At 41.2% G+C, this 22845-nt stretch overlaps 1 protein-coding gene across 8 annotated transcripts in view; it reads left to right on the top strand.

Moving 5' to 3' along the window:
• The window catches only part of sema4d (sema domain, immunoglobulin domain (Ig), transmembrane domain (TM) and short cytoplasmic domain, (semaphorin) 4D), a 40621-nt gene that overhangs the window by 5981 nt on the left and 11795 nt on the right, over nt 1-22845 (top strand). For 6 of the 8 annotated variants that reach the window (XR_005699127.1, XM_040053314.1, XM_040053319.1 and 3 more), the window contains exons 2-3: nt 1895-2009; nt 21208-21341. Coding sequence is in view for 7 of the 8 variants with exons in the window: in XM_040053314.1 (XP_039909248.1) it covers nt 1972-2009; nt 21208-21341 (172 nt within the window). In the remaining variant the exon portion in view is untranslated. Of the gene's footprint in view, nt 1-1894; nt 2010-9432; nt 9492-21207; nt 21342-22845 lie in introns of all 8 variants that reach the window. The other 2 variants (XM_040053316.1, XM_040053318.1) reach the window with 2 other exon arrangements.

Below are 22845 nucleotides of genomic sequence, written 5' to 3'. Positions count from 1 at the left end.
AAAGCCACTGTCCATTCACTGACTGGCTGCTACTGGTGCCTCTGGGCTTGAGGCTGATTTACGATTGGATTGGGTGGGGCAGAGACCTTACCTTCACTCCCCCTCATGCACATTTAGCTGCATATGAATTAGTATTTTATGTTTATCTGCTTACAGGAGCTAAGTCCCACTCCTGCAGGTTGTAATCTGTGTCACGTTAACACATAACTGAGTATAATCTATAAATCTGATGTGCTGCTATCATAATCTTTTAAGGTCAGATAAGCTGAGGAGCTGATGCCAGGTTTGGAGATGGAGCATCAGCCAGCGGGACACAGACAGGATACGCCTCATCTGATCAGCTTATTAAACTTTCAGATTCAGAATCCTGGCAGCAAAGTTAATCTGCTGATTTATGATTTATGTGCATATGTAAATGTGCATCATTAGAGGGGCATTATCTAAACATTTTTTTCAATAGATTTGTCAGATGTATGGTATTTTTTAACACCTTGTTGATAATTATCTTTTGACCTTTTCATAAGGATGATTGATGAATTATTCATCCTTTGATCCTGGATTATAATCAGCCCCACTGATTCATAGTGTCTGTTCACTACCCGGTGGGCTCCTTGGTGCACTCTATTTATGCTAGCTAGCTGGCTGGTTGGCTGCTTTGGTAGCTATGGAAACAGTAAAGCTGAACAGACCAGGCCTTGCTTGGCTAATTGTGAGCAAGTCAAGTGTGTCTGCAAAAATCAGATGTTCCCCAGCACGGACTACATGTAAGATGGTTTTTGGGGTTTAAAAAATTTTTTCTCTACAAAATTTTTGTCTTTTGGAGCCAAAGATGTGCTGAACTTTTTCACCCAAGGGAAACTGAGATGCCTGTTAATATTCTGAAGATGTCATTGGTCAAAAATGCATAGCTGTGTCTTTAAATTACATAATTTTGCTACATCTGAAATGGATGGCAGTTCTTTTTTTTAAATTGACTGTTAAAACACATCTTACATTTGAATACATTTCTGAAATGGTGACTATATATGGTGTCACCCATTGAATTACTGTTACTGAATTACTATTATAAAGGTTAGCAGTTGTCAGTTTTGTTTTGTTTTTTATTGAGATAAGTGACCAAACCAAGTCAAAGTGTTAAGCTAGCTGTTATTTAATGCCTATATAAATACAAAGTGGAAACTAGAGTTAAGGCCAGGAAAAAAAACAACTACAGCATAAACTTTGATCATCACAAACACCAGGTGATGCTTAGCCAATATTCTGTTGTGCAAATTTGATGAGCCTGTGCAAACAGTGTGATCTTCTGCTGCTGTAGCTCATCTGCTTAAAGGTTTATTGGATTGTGCATTTAGAGACATTCGTCTGCATGCCTTGATTGTAATCAGTAGTACTCATGAGGTACTGCTGACTTCCTATCAGCTTGAAGCAATCTGGCAGTTCTCCTCTGACCTCTGGCATCAACAAATGAACAACAGTGCCGGATTCAAGTTCACTAAAATCACCTTCTCATGCAGCAAGTTATCTTGCCCATGTCGGCATGCCAATTTAAAATAAATATAAAAAGAAAATCAACTATAGTATGTTTGTTGTGGGTGTGAAATGATTACGATAGACCAAAACAGCATTTTTATAAACATGTCTATTTCTGGTGTAAGGTCAAATATTTTATCTTGGGAGTCTACAAGGATCAACTTGCTTGGAGTCCCCCCCCCCCAAGTGGTCATTTGAGGAACTGCAGTTTTTTTTGGCATTGGCTTTATTTTTTCAGTCCCGTTGTGACGCGTGTTCTGCTATTATTTACATGCAGAAGAGTGAAAGCAGGTACCCGATTGTTTTTCTCATTTCCGATGATTTACTCTAACCCAATGTTGTTGTTTTTTAACCTCTCTTGTAGACGTGTACTGCGACCTTAGCCCCGGGCGTCTCGCTCAACCGTTTCAGCTGTGTGAAGGAACGTGAAAAGAAGATTTAATGAATCAGTATTCGCTAGCCGACGTGATGACGGACAAGTAAGTGACTTATTGTTATTTCTCTGGAGAGCACGTTCATGTGTAGGCGTGCAAAGAGCTCACAGTAATCAGGCATTTTGTTTGAGTGAGAAGTAACCAGATGATGCTTGGTCTTGTGGTTATTTTGCTTTGCACCAGCTTGTAGGCATTCCTGTAAGTGTGTTAACCGTGCAGAATTCAAGGAGGAATGGGTTCAGATAGCGCAGAGAGATGTTTGATGTGGTTTACGGTAAGCAGTGTTGGTAAAAAGACAGTCTGCTTGGCTCCTGTAGATGTATGTCATTTGCATCGGGGGCTGATTTGCATTCTCGTTCGCTGTGCTGGTATGTTGCTGTTGCTGCTAGCAGCTCTTTATTTCTCTCACAAAACACAGTCGTTTAAAGGGTTTTCAACCTTTTTCATGCTGCCTCTTCTTTTGCTTATTCTTTGTGTTCTTCATTTTGTTTCCCTTCCCCCTTTTCATTTTGCAGGTCTCTATCTATACTTGTCTGTCTCCTTTTTGTCTCTTTTGTCCACTTGGCCTTTGCTTCTCACTCCAGTGTTTGTTGGATTTGATCTGCAGAGATCTATGGAGAATTTGGGTGCAGTAGGAAAAATAATCTGCTGTCAGCAATCATTATAGGCGGAATAAGTGGTGCAGGGTCAGTCAGCTGAAAGGGATGCGCACAAAAACTGCATAAAATAGGTCAAACAAGGCCCAAACTATTATGTGCTCGAGTTTACCAATTTCTCTTTCTGTTTTATAAAGCGACAGAGGGTTATATGCACAGAGTACAGTTGATAAGATTATGTTGTTAGCTGTGGGTCAGCAACTCCAGCATCTCTCCACTTATTGCTAATGCACCTGTTAACCCTTTTGAAAGTGCAACAGGAAAAGGGAGGGGTGGATCTGGTGAATCACGCTGTCTTTATATGAAGCAGGCCTTCGGGTGTCTTCCCTGGTTAACACTGGCACTCTGTAATGTCAGCGTAAAATATGCATTGAGTTTAGTAAATCCAAATAATCCTATATTTGCCCAGAAGGGAATTTCCCTTGCAAATTAGAAGGTTCCCTCAAGGATGCATTGCAATTTTTGCCGAGCCAGACGTTTTTATAATGATTTGGATGCGGTATAAAGAAGAGAAGATATTCTTGGAAACTTTATTTTGAAAACAAGACGTGGCAGAGTTTTTATTAAGCCTCTGCTGCACGGAATCAATTGTAGCGAGGAACGGGGAGTTTCTAAGTAAGAGATGATGATATTGACAAGCTGGATGAAAGGTATCCCAGCAACCAGAAAGTGGTGGTGGTGGGAGGGTAGTTTATTGTGTGCTAGATGCTCGCCCGTGTTGTAGGATGATTGTTTGACTGGGATGAATGATAAATGTTATGTTGAAAGGAAGTGAGGGGAAAAGTTGGAGGACGTGCCCCCCGATGGTGACGGCGAACAAAGCCTCCCTCAACATGGGTCTACTTAAGATTCACACAAAGGCAGAAGAAGATGGCCACTTATTTTCTCTCCAACACACACACACACACTTTTTTTTTTCTTAGTTCACTCATGAGCAAACATTTACACATAGCTGGATACCAGTGGACATTCCTGCAGATGTGTGCATTCCACTTGGTATCCCCAAAGTCAAGCTGGCCTCTGGAAACGTGAGAAACACGAAGAATATTTGGTGTTTTTTGGATTATTTATAATTTTCTGGCATTTGTTTAATCGAAGAGCTCTGATCTGTGTTTTCCAATCAGATTTTCTGCTTGAGTCAGAAGCTGATTATCCATCTGTACATTTGCTCTAGTATCCTCAGACACGAACATGTTTCAGTTGCTGGATTTTCCTTTTGTACCAGGATGCTCTGGGATGAGGAAAGGTTCTAAAGCCAGATTTGCTCCCTGGTGCTTGGAGGCATTTTTTTTTTTTCCTGGTTAAATTCAAGCCTGCATAATCCTTTACAACACACTGTTTTGTGTGTGTGTGTGTGTGTGTGTGTGCGCTAAAGTCTAGAGTCTATGTTCTGTTCACTCTGTGTATATTGAGTAAACAGGAATTTCACCTATTTTCTTTTCCCTCTTAAAAGAGTTGCATCAGGGTTGAATATATTACATCACATAGGAAGGACAAAGAGAAGCACAGTGGCTCAAACACACTCAGATACAGACAGAAGTGCGCTGAGTGTAAGCTCTTCATTGGGAATTGCATCTCCATCTGGTGCCTCTGGTCTTTAAGGAAAATGGGGACAGCAAGATAAAAAAAAAAAAAAAAGCATTGTTCCTTAAGCCCTCAAACCATACTATCCTCTTTCTTTATGTAACTGTTCCTGTCTTGTTTTCCATAAGGAGATTCCTCCTACTCATTTTTCCTTGCTCTTCGCATCTGTTCTCTTCCCTTTCTACAACCACTGTGTGAATTTGCTCTCTCTCTCTTAGCAAAGCCATTTTTCCCTCTCTCCTTCTGTTGCTACCATTTTCCTTCCATCCCCCACCTGTGGTGGTGTTTGCTGACAGCCTTGTCAGAAACTTGGGATGTTTATAGATGGACAGTAATGGTAGCTGCACAGTGTGCATGTGCACGAGGTTGACACATGCACATTGACAGTGTGGTGTCTATTTATGCGCTTTGCTTATCTGTGTCTAGGCCCCATGTGTGTAATCATGTCAGTCTCAGGGGAGTGAGGATGCAAGCTGGTTATATGCTTAATGGCTGCTTACAGTAAAAACCACAGTGGCACCAGAAATGTGCTAAATGTTGCAGCCTTGTGAGTAAAGATATTTAAGGGCACACCACTCTGCAATTTGACTTCTTTATTGGATATTTATTATTAAATGTTTTCTAGTTTCCTCCAGCCACCTGAATAAAACAGGGGATAATACTGGTCTTTGCTTGTGGGAGTTTGTGCACAATTCGATGAAGTTCAGAAGATGAATCCTGATGACTTAAATAATGGCCAGACCTTCCCTCCAGGGTGACATTTGTGGGTTTGAGGAAATTGTTTCAACAACTGTGGGATGAACTGACAATAAATTTTGTTTCCTTTTCAGGATGAACAGTTGCCAATTTAATGATCCCTTCATTTTTACCTTTTTGCCCACCAGTTGGATTTATCACATACTTCAAAACTAATAACACTTCCATCTGCTGCACTTTGTGGTAATTGCAAATGTTAGCAGAAAAACATACCAAATTGCTCGAAATAAGCATTTTTTACTTTGGGAAATATGTTAGCATGTGGAAAGGAGCTATTCAGAGTAGCTTTGTGCCAAACCTGTGTGTAACCTAATAAACTTTGTTTGATGACTCACCAAAAGCCACTTGCATGACTGCAGAGTTACTGTGTACTTTTATGAATGGGAACCAAAGCTGATAAGGCATGCCATAGACATCTGAGATACTTAAAATACAACTTTGGGTTTGGCTTGAACTTTTTACTCGTTGAACTTCTTGCCAGTTTAAACTTTTATGACACATGCACTATGTGGGGGGAGAAAAAAAAGCTACTGGGCCACATCACACCTACAGGAGCTGCTCAGCCATAGAAAGCCATTGCATGAAGATCCCAGTGCACAGTTTTTTTTTCCAATGTTAATGGCAAAGGAGTTATTGAGTCTAACAGAGCACGGGCAGTTTTTACACACTTGGCAAACCTCATTCTGTATCTTTTGCACAATCTGACAATTCATGGCTTTTGAAATTCTTCCACAGACAGTTGATTGTGTAATAACAGTTGATTGTGTAATAACTAGAAGGGAAGAAATTTTGCAAACTGACTTGTTGCGATGATGGCATCCCATTACAGTATCGCGCTCAAGTCTGTTGAGCTCTTGACAACTACCTTTTCTTTCACAAATGTTTGTAAAGGTAGACTGCATGGCTAAGTGTATGATTATTCTTTTTTTATACACCAGTGGGAGTGGGACTGAAAATGTCTAAATTCAAAGATTAAGCCATTTGGCCCAGTACTTTTGTCCATATAGTGTAATCTGAGAGTGCAGCCATAGGAAGTATTTGTTTCAAAGTTCCTGAATTCATTACTGTTACCAAACGGGGAGAGAGATCTTGACAAGACGTTCCAACAGTAGTTCAAACTGAGAAAATCGGGTGTCACAGAGGAGTGGGGTCAGTATGTTTACCATTAGCTGAGTTCCTGAAGTAGGGCTACTAAAGCGTTTGCTCTGGCTTGAAGAGTCTTCAAAATGACACTTTAGCCCCATCCTCATTCAAGTCCACTCATCAATTTAAAAACCCTGACATTTCCATTTCCTCTCCGTCCGTTCTCCAGACCGCTGTGTCACCAAGGGCATGTTTCGGGGCACTGGCTCGGCTTGCGCCCAGTCTCAACATCCTGAATTGAGACATGTGAAGGCGTGGTGTCAGTTGTGTCATTGAGGTTTGTGGGTGCACGGTTTAAAAACTTTGTATCAGCTGTCACAGGGTTTTGTGGGAGCAGAGGAAAACCAAGTCAAAGCGCTTCCTGAAGATGTCGAGGGGGATGCACCCTTTGGCCTTCGGCTCATCAATCTTGCGTCTGTCATCTATTCCCAGTTCTCCATTGATGCTGTCAGAGAGTCAGGGAGACGATGCAGCGCTCGTTTGTATACAAGCTTTTTTTCTGTTTGGTGGTCTCGTAGTGAAAATTAGTTAAGAGTGGAAGAAGAGGAGAGAAATTTCTACTTGAGGAAAAAAATGTGTCAAGCAGACTAAATTTTGCCCGACCTCTCCCACCCCATTGCAGAATACTGTGGTCTCCTCTTTAACAAATATCAAACCCAGAAAGAGCGATAATATGTTGGCAATGCTCGTGCAAATCTAAAGCTTTATTTATGCGATCAGAGAACTAACCATGCTTGTAGTCGTCGCTGCTTAACATAATCAGATTATTCTTTTATACAGTAGTGTAGGGGGCCTCCATTATAGTAGCTTACCAGGCAAATGCTAATGAATCTGCATATTTGGGTTGATTTAGCTGACCTGGATTCATTCGAGGGGAACATTTATCTCCTTGTTCTGAGATAGTTTGGGACTTCTCCAGCAACAATGTCCATTCAGCTTTAGTCTTTTTTTTCCCCCTTGTTGTGTTGTCGATATTTTCTTGCGTTTTTTTTTGGATTCTTTTTAAGAACCTGTTGAAACTGACCCAGAGGCACATATTGAACTCTAGTCAAAGCAAGTGAAACTCTAAGCCGTGTTCTTCACTCTGAGTTTAGAGGACTGTGTGAATAAAGCTGGTCTACTCGTGTAGGAAGAATTAATTCAGCCTGTTTTCATTTTGCTCAGAGAAGCGGTGCGAGGGAACCGACTGGAAAGTGTTGTGAATGGAGGCCCACCCATCTGTTTCAGGGACAATAAGAAGATTTCTACTTTCATTCTTTAGACTAAAAAAAATCGTATTTTTATGCACTAAAAAATAAAAGGGAAATAATTTTCCACCTGGCTGCATATTATTCCCCTAATGTCTGTGTTATCTTTATGTTTCGTTAGTGATGCACAACACCAGGGCTGAGACTGTGCGAAACTTCAAAAGCTCTTTAAAAAATATCAGCTCAGGGTTTTTCCTCATGAATACTTTTCTACAGTTCTTTCAACTGTGGAGTTTCACTGTTTGCTACTTTGACTGTTCTTTCTAGTGGTTTAGAGGATACTTGATGTACTTTTTAAAGTACTGACCAGGATTTTAGTAACGTTTGAAACAATCTGATACACTGAGTGGCAGCACAACAAACAGCTACGCAGTCCAGAGGAAGCAGATGGGTTAAGAATTTAGCTTTTAATAAGAAGTTCACGAAGTAGACAGTGAAGCATAACCAAAAGGTTGACCTTTAGTGTACATTTACTGCTCCTAGAATTCTATTTAAAGTACTGTGCAAAAGTCTTGAGGCACTCATGTTTTAATATATTCTAGTAAAACAGATTAGGCAAGCTTTCTTCAAGTTTCTTTTAACTTTCTTCAGGAACAATTCCCCAGGTTTCTGGAAGGATATTCCAAAGCTCTTCCACAAACTGTTCTTTGCTGGATTTTTTTCCTATTTCTTAAGGACGTGGCTTTCAGATACTGTTCATCTGCTGTAGATAGTGTGACTTTATTTTTTTATTTTTATGTGTGTAGCTTTGAGGCCTGTCACTTCTTGCTTGTTCAGTTTCCTCAGATTCGTTCAAAGGTTGCACACCAAGAAAAGTACCTCGTCTTTGGCATTTTTCTCAGCTCGAACTGAAGATGAAGTGCTTTTTGTAACAGGCTGCTGGTAACAAAGTGCCTGAAGATTCCTAAATTGTCATGTGTAGAGACAACACTGGTTCTTTGAGTTAGGTGCCTTTTTTATGCTTGAGTGATTCAGAGGTCAGTGTTAAGTGGCTTAACAAACAAAAAACATTCCTTGAAAGTGCTGCGATACAAGGACTCGTCTGAAAATGAGGGGGAAAAGCAGCCAGTGTCCGAAGACAAAATCAATCGATCAAAGACAAAATCTGGCTTCTTGGAAGGAAAATTAAAAACAACAAACAAACAAACATAAAACAAGGGTGGCTCAAGACTTTTGCACAGTCCTGTACACATTTATTGTCAGATTAAGGTGTTTTAACTGTGAACCTCTGTCTTTCTTTAATTCACAGAATTAATACCATTCCCAAGAGCCTCTACTGAGCTTTACAGTTCAGTGTTAACATGCTAAGCTAAGAAAATGGCCATTGTCGTTGTATGGCATTGTAGCATTTACCTCAAAGCACTGCCATGGCAAAATACAGCCTGAAAGCTGTGGACTTAAATTTCTTTACTAAAACTTATGAAATTAAAGGAACAGATTTAATTTGGCGTTTTGTCTGATGCAGAATTAAACATTTTTGTCATTTTATTAAAGTGATGATTCTTTAGAAATTATGCAGAACAGAAGTTATAAGGTTTTGAGGCTTGGCCGTGACGGATCTCTCATGAGATTAGCACACACAAAGCAAATAAAATTCAGTGTGGAAGAGCAAATACTTCTTTATTTACATGTGGTTGTTTGACATGCAAGGCTGGAAAGGAAGTGGAACCTTAGCTGAGGTTAATGGTCATAACTGGCCGCTCACTATTGGTTCTAATATGGTATCATGATATCACCATGATAATACAGTCTTTGTGGATATTTAAGTTGTTATATAATTGTTTTGTCTTTTAAAAAAAAAAAAGATTATCTACCGCGTGTGTGTGTGTGTGTGTGTGTGTGTGTGTGTGTGTGTGTGTGTGTGTGGGGATTGTGGCTATTGCTTCATCTTTCTATAAATGTTATTTACTGTCATTCTGAATATACAACATGGTTTGCATTGAATCATCACTATATCTGTGTCACCATGGTCTAAAAAAAAAAAAAAGAACTAGCCACATTGAACCTTCTTCCTCTTGTAGGCTCTCACACACTACATAAATGTCATGTCTGATCTCTCTGTCTTCTTCCCCCCCTCCCTAGCTTGAGAATTTTATAATTCTCTCCGGAGGAAGAGCGTCGCATCCTTTAAGGATTCACAGGTCAGAAACTCAACTCCTCTCCCTCCTTCCCCTCCCTGTTTGCTGTGCAGACCAACACTGCACTGCTCGCTGGCTTGCAGGCTTCAACACGAATGCTGCATGCTTCTCCAACCTTCTCCAACCCCCTTCCCCTGTAACCACTTTGGGGCTTTACTGTTTTTTGGTGTGTGTGTGTGTGTGTGTGTGCGTTTCCCTTGCATGATCTCACTTGGACAGCCTGATTCTGATTTGAATCCTTTTGTTTTTGCAACTTCCTTTTTTCCCCCACCCATCATTCCCTTGTGCTTTCCTCTATGAGATTCGGTGTTTCTTTGCTTTTCCAGTCGTGATTCTTCTGTTCTGCGTCTGCTTGGAAGCAAGCTATCGGTCTGTGTTGCCTTAATTACTGTTATCTAATGATGCATGTAGTGACGGGTATTGTGTACACATGCAACTAGCTTTTCACTCTGGCTTTACTCAGGCCCCCCCAGACAGCAATTGTCCAGTCACAGCTTAGCTACCGTAACTAGGCACGGCAGGTCTGTCAAGCTTTGAATTTCTCCATATGCCAAAGTGGTGTCCGGGTGGCTGAAGATAGACAGAAACTTGGCACCTGAAAGCGTTTGGAGGGTGGCGTCTTTTTATCAACTTTCTGAAACTTGAACAGGAGAGCAGAAGTGTTGTTTTGGTGCTCTGCATGTTTAAATGCTAGCGTGCCCAGCTTCACTACCTTTCTAAGCAACTTTCAAAGCTGTGTTGAGCTTGTGGGGTTACGGTTTGCAAGAGCAGCAGAATCACCAAATGGGATAGAAGATGCAGGTATACTAAAATTAGTAGCCATAGGGTCTTTTTCTCTGGTCTCAAAACCAGTAAAGCAAGAATAAACTCTTCTTTTGTTACTTACAGACCCGTAAGTAATTGTTTGAGCTAAAACGTGTTCATTTATAATCTGGGACCAAAGCTAAAAAGAAGTAGTTCATTTTGTTTTTCTTTTTAATTTTCATGAAATTAAATGTTTCTTTCTCTTGAAAAATTCCTCACTCAGTGTTCGTTCGTTCTGCTCGTCCCTGCTCCACCTGCAGTGGTTGCAGACTCGACAGACTGTTTGAAAACCACTTCCCTTAAGAAACTGCTAAATGTGAGAGTGAATGTTTGAACCACAATTGCCGCAATTTCATCTCGGCTCTAAAACGTGCACAAAATACACAAAGTTAGCGTTCCAGGTAGGGAGGCCTGACGAGATAAAGTCTGAAAACATCAGCTGGCAGCATGGAGTGAAGTCACAGGAGCCTCGCTCCCAGCAAACTGTCAGTACAGGATGCGTCGCTCAGCCACACTCGATTATGAAAAGAATCCGAACACCTGTGGGATGTTTGCTTTCCCCCCTCAGCAGCTCGAGGCCTATCAACATAATGCAGTTTCCAGCCGCAGCCATCAGCCCGCACCTCTTTCAGCTGTTGTGATCAACACCAAAAGTGCTTAACAGAAATAGGACTGATTAGCAAAGTGTTGACAAATGTTCTGCTCACCAAAGACATGCATTAAAATGGTAGTTTATTCCTGTAGAGGTAGTTTTAAATCAGCTGTGATCTATTACCGAATTTGTAGCGTTACAATCCATTTTAGCTGGTGAAAACATTCGGTTTTGTGGAGGGGTGTTGTTTCTTAAATCCTGTCCTGTTCGGCAGCTTTTTGCTATCAGAATTATGATCTGAATGCACCGTTGTGCCAAACACACTGTGCTTTTCCAAAATGAGCTCTGTAGGCTCCTCTTGTTCATGTTTCTTTTATACATTTATTTATTATTGTTATTTCAGTTATTATGTTATATGTATACTTTAGATAGGACAACAGTCACATGATAAAACTATCTACAGTGTGCATAAGGCCAGGGGGCGTATGGCGGTCGGTTGAATATTTAAACATTTGTTATAATTAAAGTCAGCTGGTGACAAATGGACCTTTTGTATTGGATTTATTTTTAATCTGCTACTTTCACTGTAAACTGTGTATGCGCCACTTGTGAGAAGTGAACACTTGACCTAATTCTGCAGGCCAGATCACGAGAAATTGGTGTGAGAGGAGTTTGAAGTTTTTCTCTTGGCTCTGTGTTTATCCCTCTCCGAGTGCCGCGAAGGAAACGGTGAAATTAGTGTTTTATGTACTGGTTTGCCAAGTTCAGGAGGACACACTGTTAGTGTTGTGGCATCCTGTGGGCGATGGGATGAGTTTTCACACAGCACTCCAAAGGAGGGTTTTGTCTATGCCGGGCCAAAATTACCACCGTGAAATCAGTGCCTGCTGAAGAGTGCTTTGAGAGAGAGGCAGAAGAGAAAGGGGTCCTCTTTAAAGGCGGAAAGGATCGGCGAAAATATAGCAAGGTTTCAGTGATGTTTACAGCTCATTTTGAATGTTCCTTGACTGGTGGGAAACTGCAATTTGGAAGATTGTTTGTTTGTTTTGGATTTACCTTATTGCACTCTTTAACCACTTAACAGAAAAAGTCATTAAAATGTTGGCTAACATTAGCTGATTTAAAATCCAGCTGCAGAGAAGTATCCCACTCTGGGTGCTGAAGTCACCTGCCCTTTGCTGTTGCTGTTTTAAAAAGGTGGGGTTTTTTGTTTGTTTCTTTTAAACTACCACCAATGCAACCACCATTCACGAGCTTGGGACCTTCAGCTGGGCTTCCCAAAATAGTCTCACAGTATGTGCCCCATCACAGCAGCCTCAAGGAAATTACATCAAGTGAAAGGTTTATGATTTTACTGCGAGCGGTGGCTTCTGTGTGACCCCAAACTATATTATAGATTGAAGTTATTTACCTCAGACAGAGTGGCAACACTTAAAAAATTAGATGGATTCTCAATGCAGTACTTAGCATTTCTTAATAGTTTGGCATTTTGCACTGTGTACCAATAATATTACCATTGCTGTATTAAAAAAAACAAACTCTGAACACTTGTAAATAATGACAAAAAACAGCAAATTTCAGATTTGTAATATATTCTCTTGGTGATCACCAGAAGTTCCTTTTTCTTTTTGCCAGTACAGATGTCAATAGTAAAACTCCTCCACTTTTCCCCTCCTTTTAATTAAAAGAAAAAGAGCCTGGTGATTATGTTTTCATGTTAGACTACAGAGGCACATTCAGTACTTGGACAGAGAACACCACACAGTAATCCTTGTTCCTCTAGTTAGCTTACTTCACTTGCCTGTATGTTTATAGGGAAGTTTTTCCAGAGCCATGTGACTTAGGGAAAGGGCGTGTTGTTTTTAAAAAGCTTGCCATCGGCAGACTAAATATACCCTTTACTGGACCTGACCCCTCATTTGCCTTTGCTGTGGCCACTTTAGGTCGACAGGCTAGCTCAACAGGGGCCCTACAACTAGTAATTATATAGGAGGGTTTCCATTTTGCGTCCCCTGTATAGTGTTGCCTTCACACAAGCTCTTTTCCTCAATTTAGACATTTGGGTTGTCATCGATGGTTTACCTAGAATTTAATTCTACCTTGTTTAACTAAATGAAACCCAGAAATTATGGGTTTTTAGCCTGTTTTTGGTCAGAAATGAGGACCGTGTACACTTTGTCAGCATTCAGTCTTAATGCTGACACTATGGATATAGTGAACCCTGCTGATACATCCTGCTGATAATCCTTGAACTTAAAGCCCCCCCCCCCCCCCCCAGCACATCCCAGTGAGATCACCATGGATAATGTAGAGTGACTGCTGTATCATCTGTTGCAGTTTTAAGATGATTTTTTTTTTCTCCCATATGACCAATAGTCAGCTGTGCCGCAGAGGTCGTACAGCTGTTCACTGGCTTTCAGAGGACTTTGTTAAATTAATGGGGCTTTTACTAGGTGGCTTTGTAAGTCTGAGCTGTAGGCTGAAGTCAATCCTCAGTGAAATCCAGATGGCTTGAACCATAACTACAGCTTGAACTGCTGTGCTGATTTATCCTGAAAAGTTAAGCAAATCGCATCCAAGTTAATCACATCAAAGTCTGTTTGCAGGATTGGTGGAGCAATACTTCATACATGTCTGACTGTTCACTTTGACAAGCACAAATCTTAGCTTGAGAACCAGCAGTTCAAGTTGAATTATTGGTAAAATGGATACTGGATACACTAAATTAATAAAGTTTAATTAATTCAGAAAAATAAGGCAAGCTTATAGGAGTGAGCTACAACAGCTGGGTTAACTTTGAGTAATAACTATAAACATAAAGGATCACTCATATTAACTTAATCCGGTCGTTAAGTGATGACATGACGAATCCTACTTCCGGGTCTAAAGTAGTCTGCGTTTAATATGGCTTTTGTGTTGTTAACATGTTTAATGTTTTGTATTTTCTTCTATTTAATCTCAAAAAGCTCCTAAAACAGTCAGTGATCACTGTTGACCTCCCCCGGCTTTTATTACCGCTAATCATTTATTTAAGCTCAGTTTTTAAAACCTTAGGATGTAACTACAGCCCAGCCCATGCAGCAGTATATGAATGACTAACCTCGTATTGTGGATGGATTATCTCAGTTGTTCTCCTGGCTGAAGTTTGGTCCTTTTACAGCATCCTGCCATGCGATTACATTTGTTCCTGACCACCGAGAACCCTCACGTTAACTTTTATCGAGTGTAAAAAAAAAAGTTAGCTTGTTTATATTATGCTAACATAGCTGTGTCGCTAGTGGTCACGTAGCACATCATTATATACCAGCTAGCCAAACTTCAGTAACCCTACAAACGTCACTGCTTGTAAGAGCCAAAGTCAATGTTTATGTTTTTCCTTTTTGTTTTGGTGGCACAGGTGTATAGCTTTACCTGCGTCTCAGGTGATGGTATGTGGGTGTGGTCACAGTCTATTTACCTGATGTCGGTGTTCGCAGCAGGTGTGTTGGGTGAGTGGTTTGTGGGCAAACTTTTCTGTTGACCGTCATTTCTTGGCACACCAGTTAATCCATGCGCTATTTGTAAATTGATTAAAAGCGCAAACGTTTTTTTTTGTTTTGTTCTTATACTTGTACTTTCCGTATTTATTTTGACTCATTATGGATTATTGGAGGCGCGTCACAGGGACACAACCAACTCAGCCAGCCGCGGCTTATTTATGGATGAAAGTCGCAACACTGCTGTTTAGTTTTCTGTCTTCATTTATGTTGGAAGTGATAACAGAGCTGTACGTTTTAATTTGTTTCCAAAACCCCGCAGTCAGGACATGCTATATTGTATTTAGATAGAAGCTAGCGAGCTAACTCCCTGCTAACTTCTAACTCCGTTAAATGTCATAAATTCCGTTTTCATGGATGCCTGGATGTTAAACTCAATTGTTACACCTGGTAGAGCAGAACGCTGATCATTTTATTAAAGATGAAAGACTTTAGACAGTTTTTCAACTCTCAGTAATGCCATAGTGATCGTTTGATATATGGACCTGCAGCGGAGTTTAGGCACAGACACGGCTAGTGACGTCAGACTTAACGACCGGATACACTGTGACAAATTACAGGAGTTATGTTTCAGTTAATTGGAATCACACACCTTAGTTCCCTGAGTAAAAAATAAAAATGGAATCAGGAAATGTTCATGAAAGCCCACAAACATGAAACCACATTACAAATGCAGCATAATTAAAATGGAGATCATGACATTGCTGAATTGTTATTTCAACTTTTCAAATTAATAGATTAATAGAGTAGGTGTGCAAAGGTCATTATAGGCTAGCAACTAGCTGTGAAATAATGGACATTCTCCATGTTTTCGAGTAGTCCAGAACACAGTCTTTGTGTATTAATTGTACTTCTGTTGCTGCCGCCCCAGACACATCTGGCCAGTTAATGGATTGGACGTACTCATGTAATTCATAGTGACACCTTATGGTTCGCTTGGAAATTTTTCTCTGTGTGAAAAGAAACCATATCACAGGGAAAATGTACAACTTTACGAACTCCTCAACTGATTCAGACCCGCGTAAACAAACAAGTGCAAACCTGTATTAACTGTTACCTTGATTTGTTTTTTACCCTTTGATTTGACCTTGATAATTGCACTCAGTAGACCAAAACAACCGATACCCTTTGGAGGTCATCTTTGTTTCCAAACAAACTCCAGAGCAGTTCAACCTTGATCTAATCTTGATGCGACACGAGTACATGGTGTTGGCTGCAGATTTAGCTGGCCAATATGGCCAATAAGCAGACTGAATGCTTTCACGTGATTGGTAGTGACTCATTTTGGTTCACGTGGAAACCAGTTCAGGGAAAAAAGATGCAAGTTAACAAGCTCATCAACCGATTTGCACCAGAGTAAATAAACTCTAGTTTATTTAGTTTAAATGTCCATATATAAATTCAGTAAAAAACAGTCCATATATTTAAAGCGCGAGATGTTTTACAAGGAAAGCATCTTTAATAAGATTGTTATAGCCCTGTAATGCTGAATCAGTGCTGTAGTCTTTTAAGATGACTCCCATTAGTGTGGGGAAAACATAAAACAGGGGACAGAATATATCTTTGATCATCTGATCGAAGCGTAATAGTCAGCTGGAGCCAGTAGCGTGTCTGTAAAGCCTTGGCCATCTCAGAATGTCAAAATCGGTTCATCAGCCTGCGAAGCTCACGCAACCCAAAACTCAGATACAGCTGGCAGTATTTTAAGATGGCCCCACGGTCCCTGTCAGGTTTAATAGGAGCAATTTAATGCCTACAGATGGCATTATCATGTGTGCATGTGAGCAAGCTCGTGTTTCTGCCACATCTATTGCTAAACTCCTTTTAATCTGTAAATGACATTGAAGCAGACGTCTGTCCCCATCAGTGTGTCATCCTCTGTGGTCTCTGTATTTTGTTTCAAATACAAGACCTCTGGCTTATTTTTTTTTTTTTTTTAAATACAAATATGTTTCACAATAGCACGACAACATACAGCTGAAGTTATTAAGAAATACCTCGGCCATAAAGAAAACCAGATGGTTTTGAAAGAGGAGAAGAAGAGAAACAATTTTTTACATTTTTCTTGCTGGAACCAAAAAAAGAGGTTGAAAGACTCACTACTTCTCCTGCAGTATTGATCAGACTTTAATCAAACTTGCACGCAGTGATAATTTAATGGTTCTTCGCTCAAGCTTAAGGTCAAGGTCACATTAGTCATTTCATGTGCAATAATATGTGAAGGTTAATGCGTGGTGAGCTGATAGGTCACCGATGCGGTTTAATCTAAAAAATGACGAAAGATTGGAATGCAAATTGTGAGAACTGTGACTTGTTGAAGACATCACCCATTGCTTTAATGAGGTCATCCTCACAACAATGCACAATAACGTCTCTTCTGCGATCATCCCATTGTTACCAGATGACATAAAATGATAGGGCAGGTCTATTAGCAAGCCCTGTGCAAAGCTGCCTCGTTATCATGCACTCTTAGTGCTGCGTTATCATTATTCCCACAGCTGGGTGGATACTGTACAGATGGTCCTGCTGATTACGTCTGCCAAGAAGGGTTTGTGATTGGTTTGTTCTGTTTGTTTCACTGTCTGTTAGTGGCATTACTCGAAAAGTTGTGGACTGGCAGTCCACAGCTTTTTGAGTATTGGAGTTGGAGATTGGCCCATGCTAGAAGTGATCTGGGTCCAGAAATTATTGGAAGGATTCTTTACTGTTGTGAGATGGGGCGTTATACTGAATCCTGAAAAAAGACATTCTCCCCACAAAATGAGCTACTTAAAGCACATTTCCCATTACACAGTTTTTGTGCGTGGTTAGGCACATTGGTGTAATGGCATCAAACGGAGCAGAAATGAGTTGCAGGCTCTTGACATCCTGCGGCAAAGGAAGAAGACCATCTCTGTGCATTGATGCTGATGATGGGTGAGTGCATGGAAATAGATCCAGCAAAGAGGGGAAAAAGAAGTGAGGAGTTGGAGCTGTTGGCAGGCACTGAATGTCCAATTCCCTCACGTCACCCTCGACTGCGCTCTGAATCTTTGCCCCACTCTCTGCTCACAGGATGCGGAGCCTCTTGTCTGCACTCTCTGCATTGGAAATGAAGCGGCAAGTGGCAAAGCTGCCATGTGTGGCTACGTGACAAGTCGGCCTACTGTTTCATTAGAGAGTTAGATGTCAGCCTGTTCTTCCAAATCGATCACGAAGGATGAGTCGGGGTCTTTGCTGACTCGGCTCCACCTCAGACACGGATCACAACAGAATCTATCGCTCACAATCACTGAGTGAGTAACTCACAAAACTATGGCAGTAAAAAAAATTTCTTCTGTTAATAACCATTGATAGCGGACGTCTACATGCATTACTTTTTGTCAATGCAAAAAGTTGCTCTACAGACAAAAAATGTTGACTACTTTAACATTGGAGTGTATAGAGATTGACTCACTACTGCAGCAGTGTTCGAGTGGCTCTTTGAGGAACTGCAGTTTTTAAAAATGTTCACTTTAAACACACAAATTAAAAAACAAAAACTTGCAGCTTGTTTTCCTCAAGTGATTGGGTTAAGCAAAATAAGAAACGGAATAAATCAGCTAAATAAGATTACACATCTTTGGTCCTTTAAAAGAAGTGCAAACATACATTTTACTTTCATTTAAACTGACTTTAATTGGTTATTTCTTCTCCTTTTACTTTTGCTCAGACATTCAAAGTTCACACTGCAGATATGCTCAGCTTCTGTTTCTGCCTCTCTGTTCTCAGTGGGCCGCCTGCCAATATTAGTGCCCATTTAACAGCACAGTGCTGGGAACCCCAAGGCCCCAAGCAGGTGTCAACCTCCCTGCCCAGCCAAAGGAGCTGAGAGGGGAACACAAAGGCCTCAAAGAGACTTGCCAGCATGGTAACCGTCTTAAATATCCCCGGCCAGTATGGCCACTCCTCTAAATCTCAAAGCAGGAGAGAGTAGCTGCCAGTATGCGCTTTCTGCTACTGTAACACTGACTCTCAGAGGGTTTTGAAGCTTAAACTTTGCCCTCGGTGTGACTCGGAATAGTGATGGGCGGCATCGGGAATGCACAGATGGGGCATTGAACGTATTTGGAGGCTTTCATTTATGGAATTTGGTATGAGAGGATATTTTTCAAAGGCACAAAAACAAAAATTCAGCGTGCCTGGGGTCTTCAGCACAGATTAAGCATTGTTATCTCGTCCTTTCACACTGTTGTTATGTCCGTCCTTTTTGGTCGAACATAGACAGTCTCAGCTGCGCTCATCCAGCAGTTTGTGTTATCTTAATGGGATGCATCCAGAGCTCCTGAGCTTGTGTGATCTTTGAAAACACTAGTTTGGCTCTGGGCTTTCCTCGTGGGTAAGCTGCCCTGGCATTTAGACATTGGCAAGGCTGTAGAAGACCGGGATGAGAGGGAGAAGTGATGTCTCTCTCTCTCACTGTTCATTGTTGGCCGCTCTGCAGTGATGATGTGGATGTGATGGGGGTGGTGGAGTGGGAGTAGAGTGGAGGCTACTCTCATCTTCAGTAAACAATAGGTCCTTGTGTATTTGACCCCCTCTTTAGCAGAGTGGAGTCCATGGCTATGCCTGAAGCCGGGATGGAATTCCATCTTTGCCAGATTAGGTTGGTGGAAACCTTCCCCCCCCCCCCCAAAAAAAGGGGGGGGACCTATTATTAAGAGGGCCATGGCCTCTGGGGCCATTTGTTCTCATTTAAAACCAAATCAATAATCAGTTATTATCCTGCCTCTTTTTCTGCAGCTGGGGGTGGGCTCCATTGATTGGCTGTATGTGCTGCTGTATGATGCATCACCCCCTCCCCCGAATAACTAATTACTAACCTATATTTGAGTTGAATGTGACATAATGGTGCTTGTAGGTCATTAAAAGGTAGTTGACAGTGATTTATCTGTTCTTTGAGCTTAAACGATGTTCTATCATTTTAATTAAAAGGTCTAAAATGAGGACAAACGACCCAATAAAACATTTATGCACATTTTGCTCAAAGTGGCGCCTTGTGGGTATTCACCTGAAATTTAATCCTTATCTTACGAGACATCTGATAACCCTTAATCGCATTCCATGCGTGACTACTCCACCCGTTTTTTTTATTTTGGTTTTGGTTTGTTTGTTGCGGTGTTGTATGGGTGCTTCCACTTCATTCATCGTGCCGTTGTGCAAACCAGAAAAACCGGCTTTGTGATCAATACGCTTCCGTAGGAGACGACTGTGCAAAGCACCTGACCCACCTGCTTCCTGTTTACTACAAGAATACTGGCTTTAGTTGAACATAACACAGGGAATGCAGGCCTCAGTAAGCAGTCTGCTCCAATTATGTAAAAGAAGGGTTAAATGAGTGAGACAAAGGAGGGTACCAGCGAGTTGCACGCGCCCATCCGCCAACAGGGCTCCGGCGCTTGAGCTTTGCAATTGCATTATGTCCGTTAATCACTTTGAGAGGTAATGTTGTTTCCGTGTTAATATTTATAAAATAAAATCAGGTAAACCAGCTTCCGTTCATGTCAGAAAGAGTTTGGTTGGCAGTCATAATATTGACCTCAAATCTTGCATTTTTTTTTTCGTTTTGTCCCCTGCAGAGCAGTAAATTTGGCAATCGCTGCGTGTTTTACAAGCAGGATTGAGAACAGATTTAGAGATTTATTTTAATATTTTACTTAAGCTTTAAAGCTTTGCTTTTTTACCCCAGCTTTGCTGCTGACCTAAAACCGCCAACTTTGAAATGTGGGTTTGTTGAACTGTAGGATATTAACCATTTCAGATTTGAAGGAAGAATCCCAACAAAAAGACTGAACACACCAGAGTATTATTCGTTATGCTAACATGACACAGCATTTCAAGGAAGAGAAGCGGCGGCAATGTGTGACTTTCAAAGCTCAGAGCTGCACACAAAAATATGATTTGTTTGGCTTTATTTCATGTGACAGTGTCAGCCACCTGAGACAGGCCTGGAAACGTTTACATTTGCATAAATAGCACACAGAGCAGCTTAATGGAGGCTTTATCAGGCTCATCCTGAGGTGAAAGCAGCAGGCCTGAGCTGTTAGGAGGAAGACTGATCACAGCGATCTCCAAATTGACAAATGGAAAAGAACATCCGGATCTGATAAGAACTGGTAGCTGCCAGGAATGCTGTCATCAGTCTGGTCATTGTCATCCTCCTCATCATCATCATCATCGCCTGAGGCAAGCGGATACACCTGTCTGAGTCTTCAACAATAACGCGGTGCAGGATGGCACGTCCGTCTGCGCACAACAACAAATGAAAATGTCAAACTGTAATTCACACCAAATCACACACTGCATTCTTCCTTAATCTTCCGGATAGGGTGTGTGTGTCTGTGGTTTTGTGCTTATTTTTAAAACAACAACAACAAACTTTTCTGCTACTGTAAGTCATATTAGATCGTGTGCAGCCTCTTCATTCTGTCTCCTCCTCACTGGCTCCTCTGATAGCTCATTCAACTTCACATTTGTTGTTCTTCTTTATTTAACCGCACAAAAAAGTCTTTCAAGTGCTGCAACTATTTGCCAACAAGTGATCGAATCATTTTGTCAAAGTTGATTTTTGATTTCTGATTTGTTTGTGTGCTTGTGTTGTGTGTGAGGATGAACCCTGCTAGCTTAGCGGGAGGGAACTAGAGTTGACACCTGTTCCTTTTAGCATCTGTGCCGCTTGATACGATCTGTCTGTGGCATGTGATGAAATGCTTTGTCAGAACGGGTTTTTGCGCGTGGCTTTACTCGCTGTCTTTGTGTGTCCCTGCAGAGGAAACTTCACAGTTCCAAAGTTATCAGAGTCTAATATGGGCTTTGGCGTGCTGGGGGTGTTTCTGGGGCTGCTCCTGGAGGTTTCCACACACGGGCCCCACGGTGTGCCTCGCACTTCCTGGAGACATCAAGGTAAGGCGTGAAATAACATGCCGCTGGCTGGTTATTATGATAGAATCAGAGAATGTAAGAATGCAATGCTTGTTAGTCTGAAACACGAATACGTGATAAAGATCATTCACTTCAGTGCTTGGTGAACTCAAACTGCACTCTCTGTATTACTTTCTAATATATCACAGCTCTGTTATAACTTAGCAATCTACTGTGAAGCAAAGACGTCAACACCTGTCGCCTAATTTTACCTTGAGACAACCTCACCACAGACCCTCAAGTTGGATCCCTTTTTTGTGTGTGTGTGTGTCAGGCAGAAGCTGTTTGCAAGCTGCCGTTTACAGAAATAGCTTCAAGTAACTCTGTCTCTGCAAGAGAACAAGCGCGGCTCACCCTTTAACCATGTTTCTCAATTCGCTGGGTCACAGTCACTGTTTCAGTCAGTCAGTGAGGGTATTTGCTTTCATGGTGGCAGTGTTTATGACCTGGCACCTGCAACCTGAGCCCACTTGCACCTGGCACAACCATCCAAACACAAACTCTTCCCCCCAGGTTATCCCATCAATCACAACGCAAAGTGTAATGAGAGTTTTCATTTATATAATGTTAATGCAGAGTACCCAGAGATGCACAAAGGTGTGACTCTAAGATGTGATTATAAGTGCTAAGCGGCTGTAGGGATGCACTGTAATGCGATCACAAAAATTGCTTACGAGGTGGTCTGGGGCCTTTTTGACCACACTGTAAACGCTGATGTGTCCTGATGACTCTGTAACAGAAAATTTGACTTCCCTTTTTGTTTTGGCCTTTTTTCAAGATACAAGGGACTTGTCTTGCCAGTATCTCCAGCTAGAATGCCCATACATACATCCATGGATCCTTCCTTTCATCCTTTTTAAAACCTTTTGTTAGCCTCACTTGTCGTTGCTGACTGAACTGATGCAACTTGGTCGGTTACAGCACAGAAAATAGTGTTCTGCTGGCCTCATTATCTGTCATTGGTTAATGTTCCTGCTTACATATGTACACTTGAGTCCCTTTAAAGTGTATTAAAGTGTGTTGCCTTATTCTCCAGTGTGTGTGGATGCATATAATTCCCGATTATTCCTGCAAACCTAGTTTCACTCAGCTGGCCAAAGAATGCACAGCTGTGAACAAAAACAGCCAATGACGCAATAAAGAGCAACCGGACTTTCCAATGTTTCCAGTATTTGTTATCTTAGTTTCACCTTAGTGTCACACGGTTTTGAGTATCTCTCAAAACCGGGTCTGAAACGTTTGGTTTATTGAACACCGTCTGATGCATAAACTGCAAATAGACAGCGCACTGTTTTGTTCCAGGTCCTCATCCAGCAAACCTCTCAGCTATTAGGACGGGGAGAAAACAACCTCGCTCAGTACAGCTACACAAGCCCGGGTGTGCGACCTGGCCTAGTTCTAAAATTTTGGGAATCATAAAATAAAGTAAAAAATGTAGTGAGCTTTATTCACTTACTGCTTCATGAATGCTTGGTTTCACATAGGA

Source organism: Simochromis diagramma, unplaced genomic scaffold, assembly GCF_900408965.1.
Source record: "Simochromis diagramma unplaced genomic scaffold, fSimDia1.1 OVJJ01000596.1, whole genome shotgun sequence".
Taxonomy (NCBI): domain Eukaryota; kingdom Metazoa; phylum Chordata; class Actinopteri; order Cichliformes; family Cichlidae; genus Simochromis; species Simochromis diagramma.
This window is presented reverse-complemented; position numbering and strand designations above follow the sequence as displayed.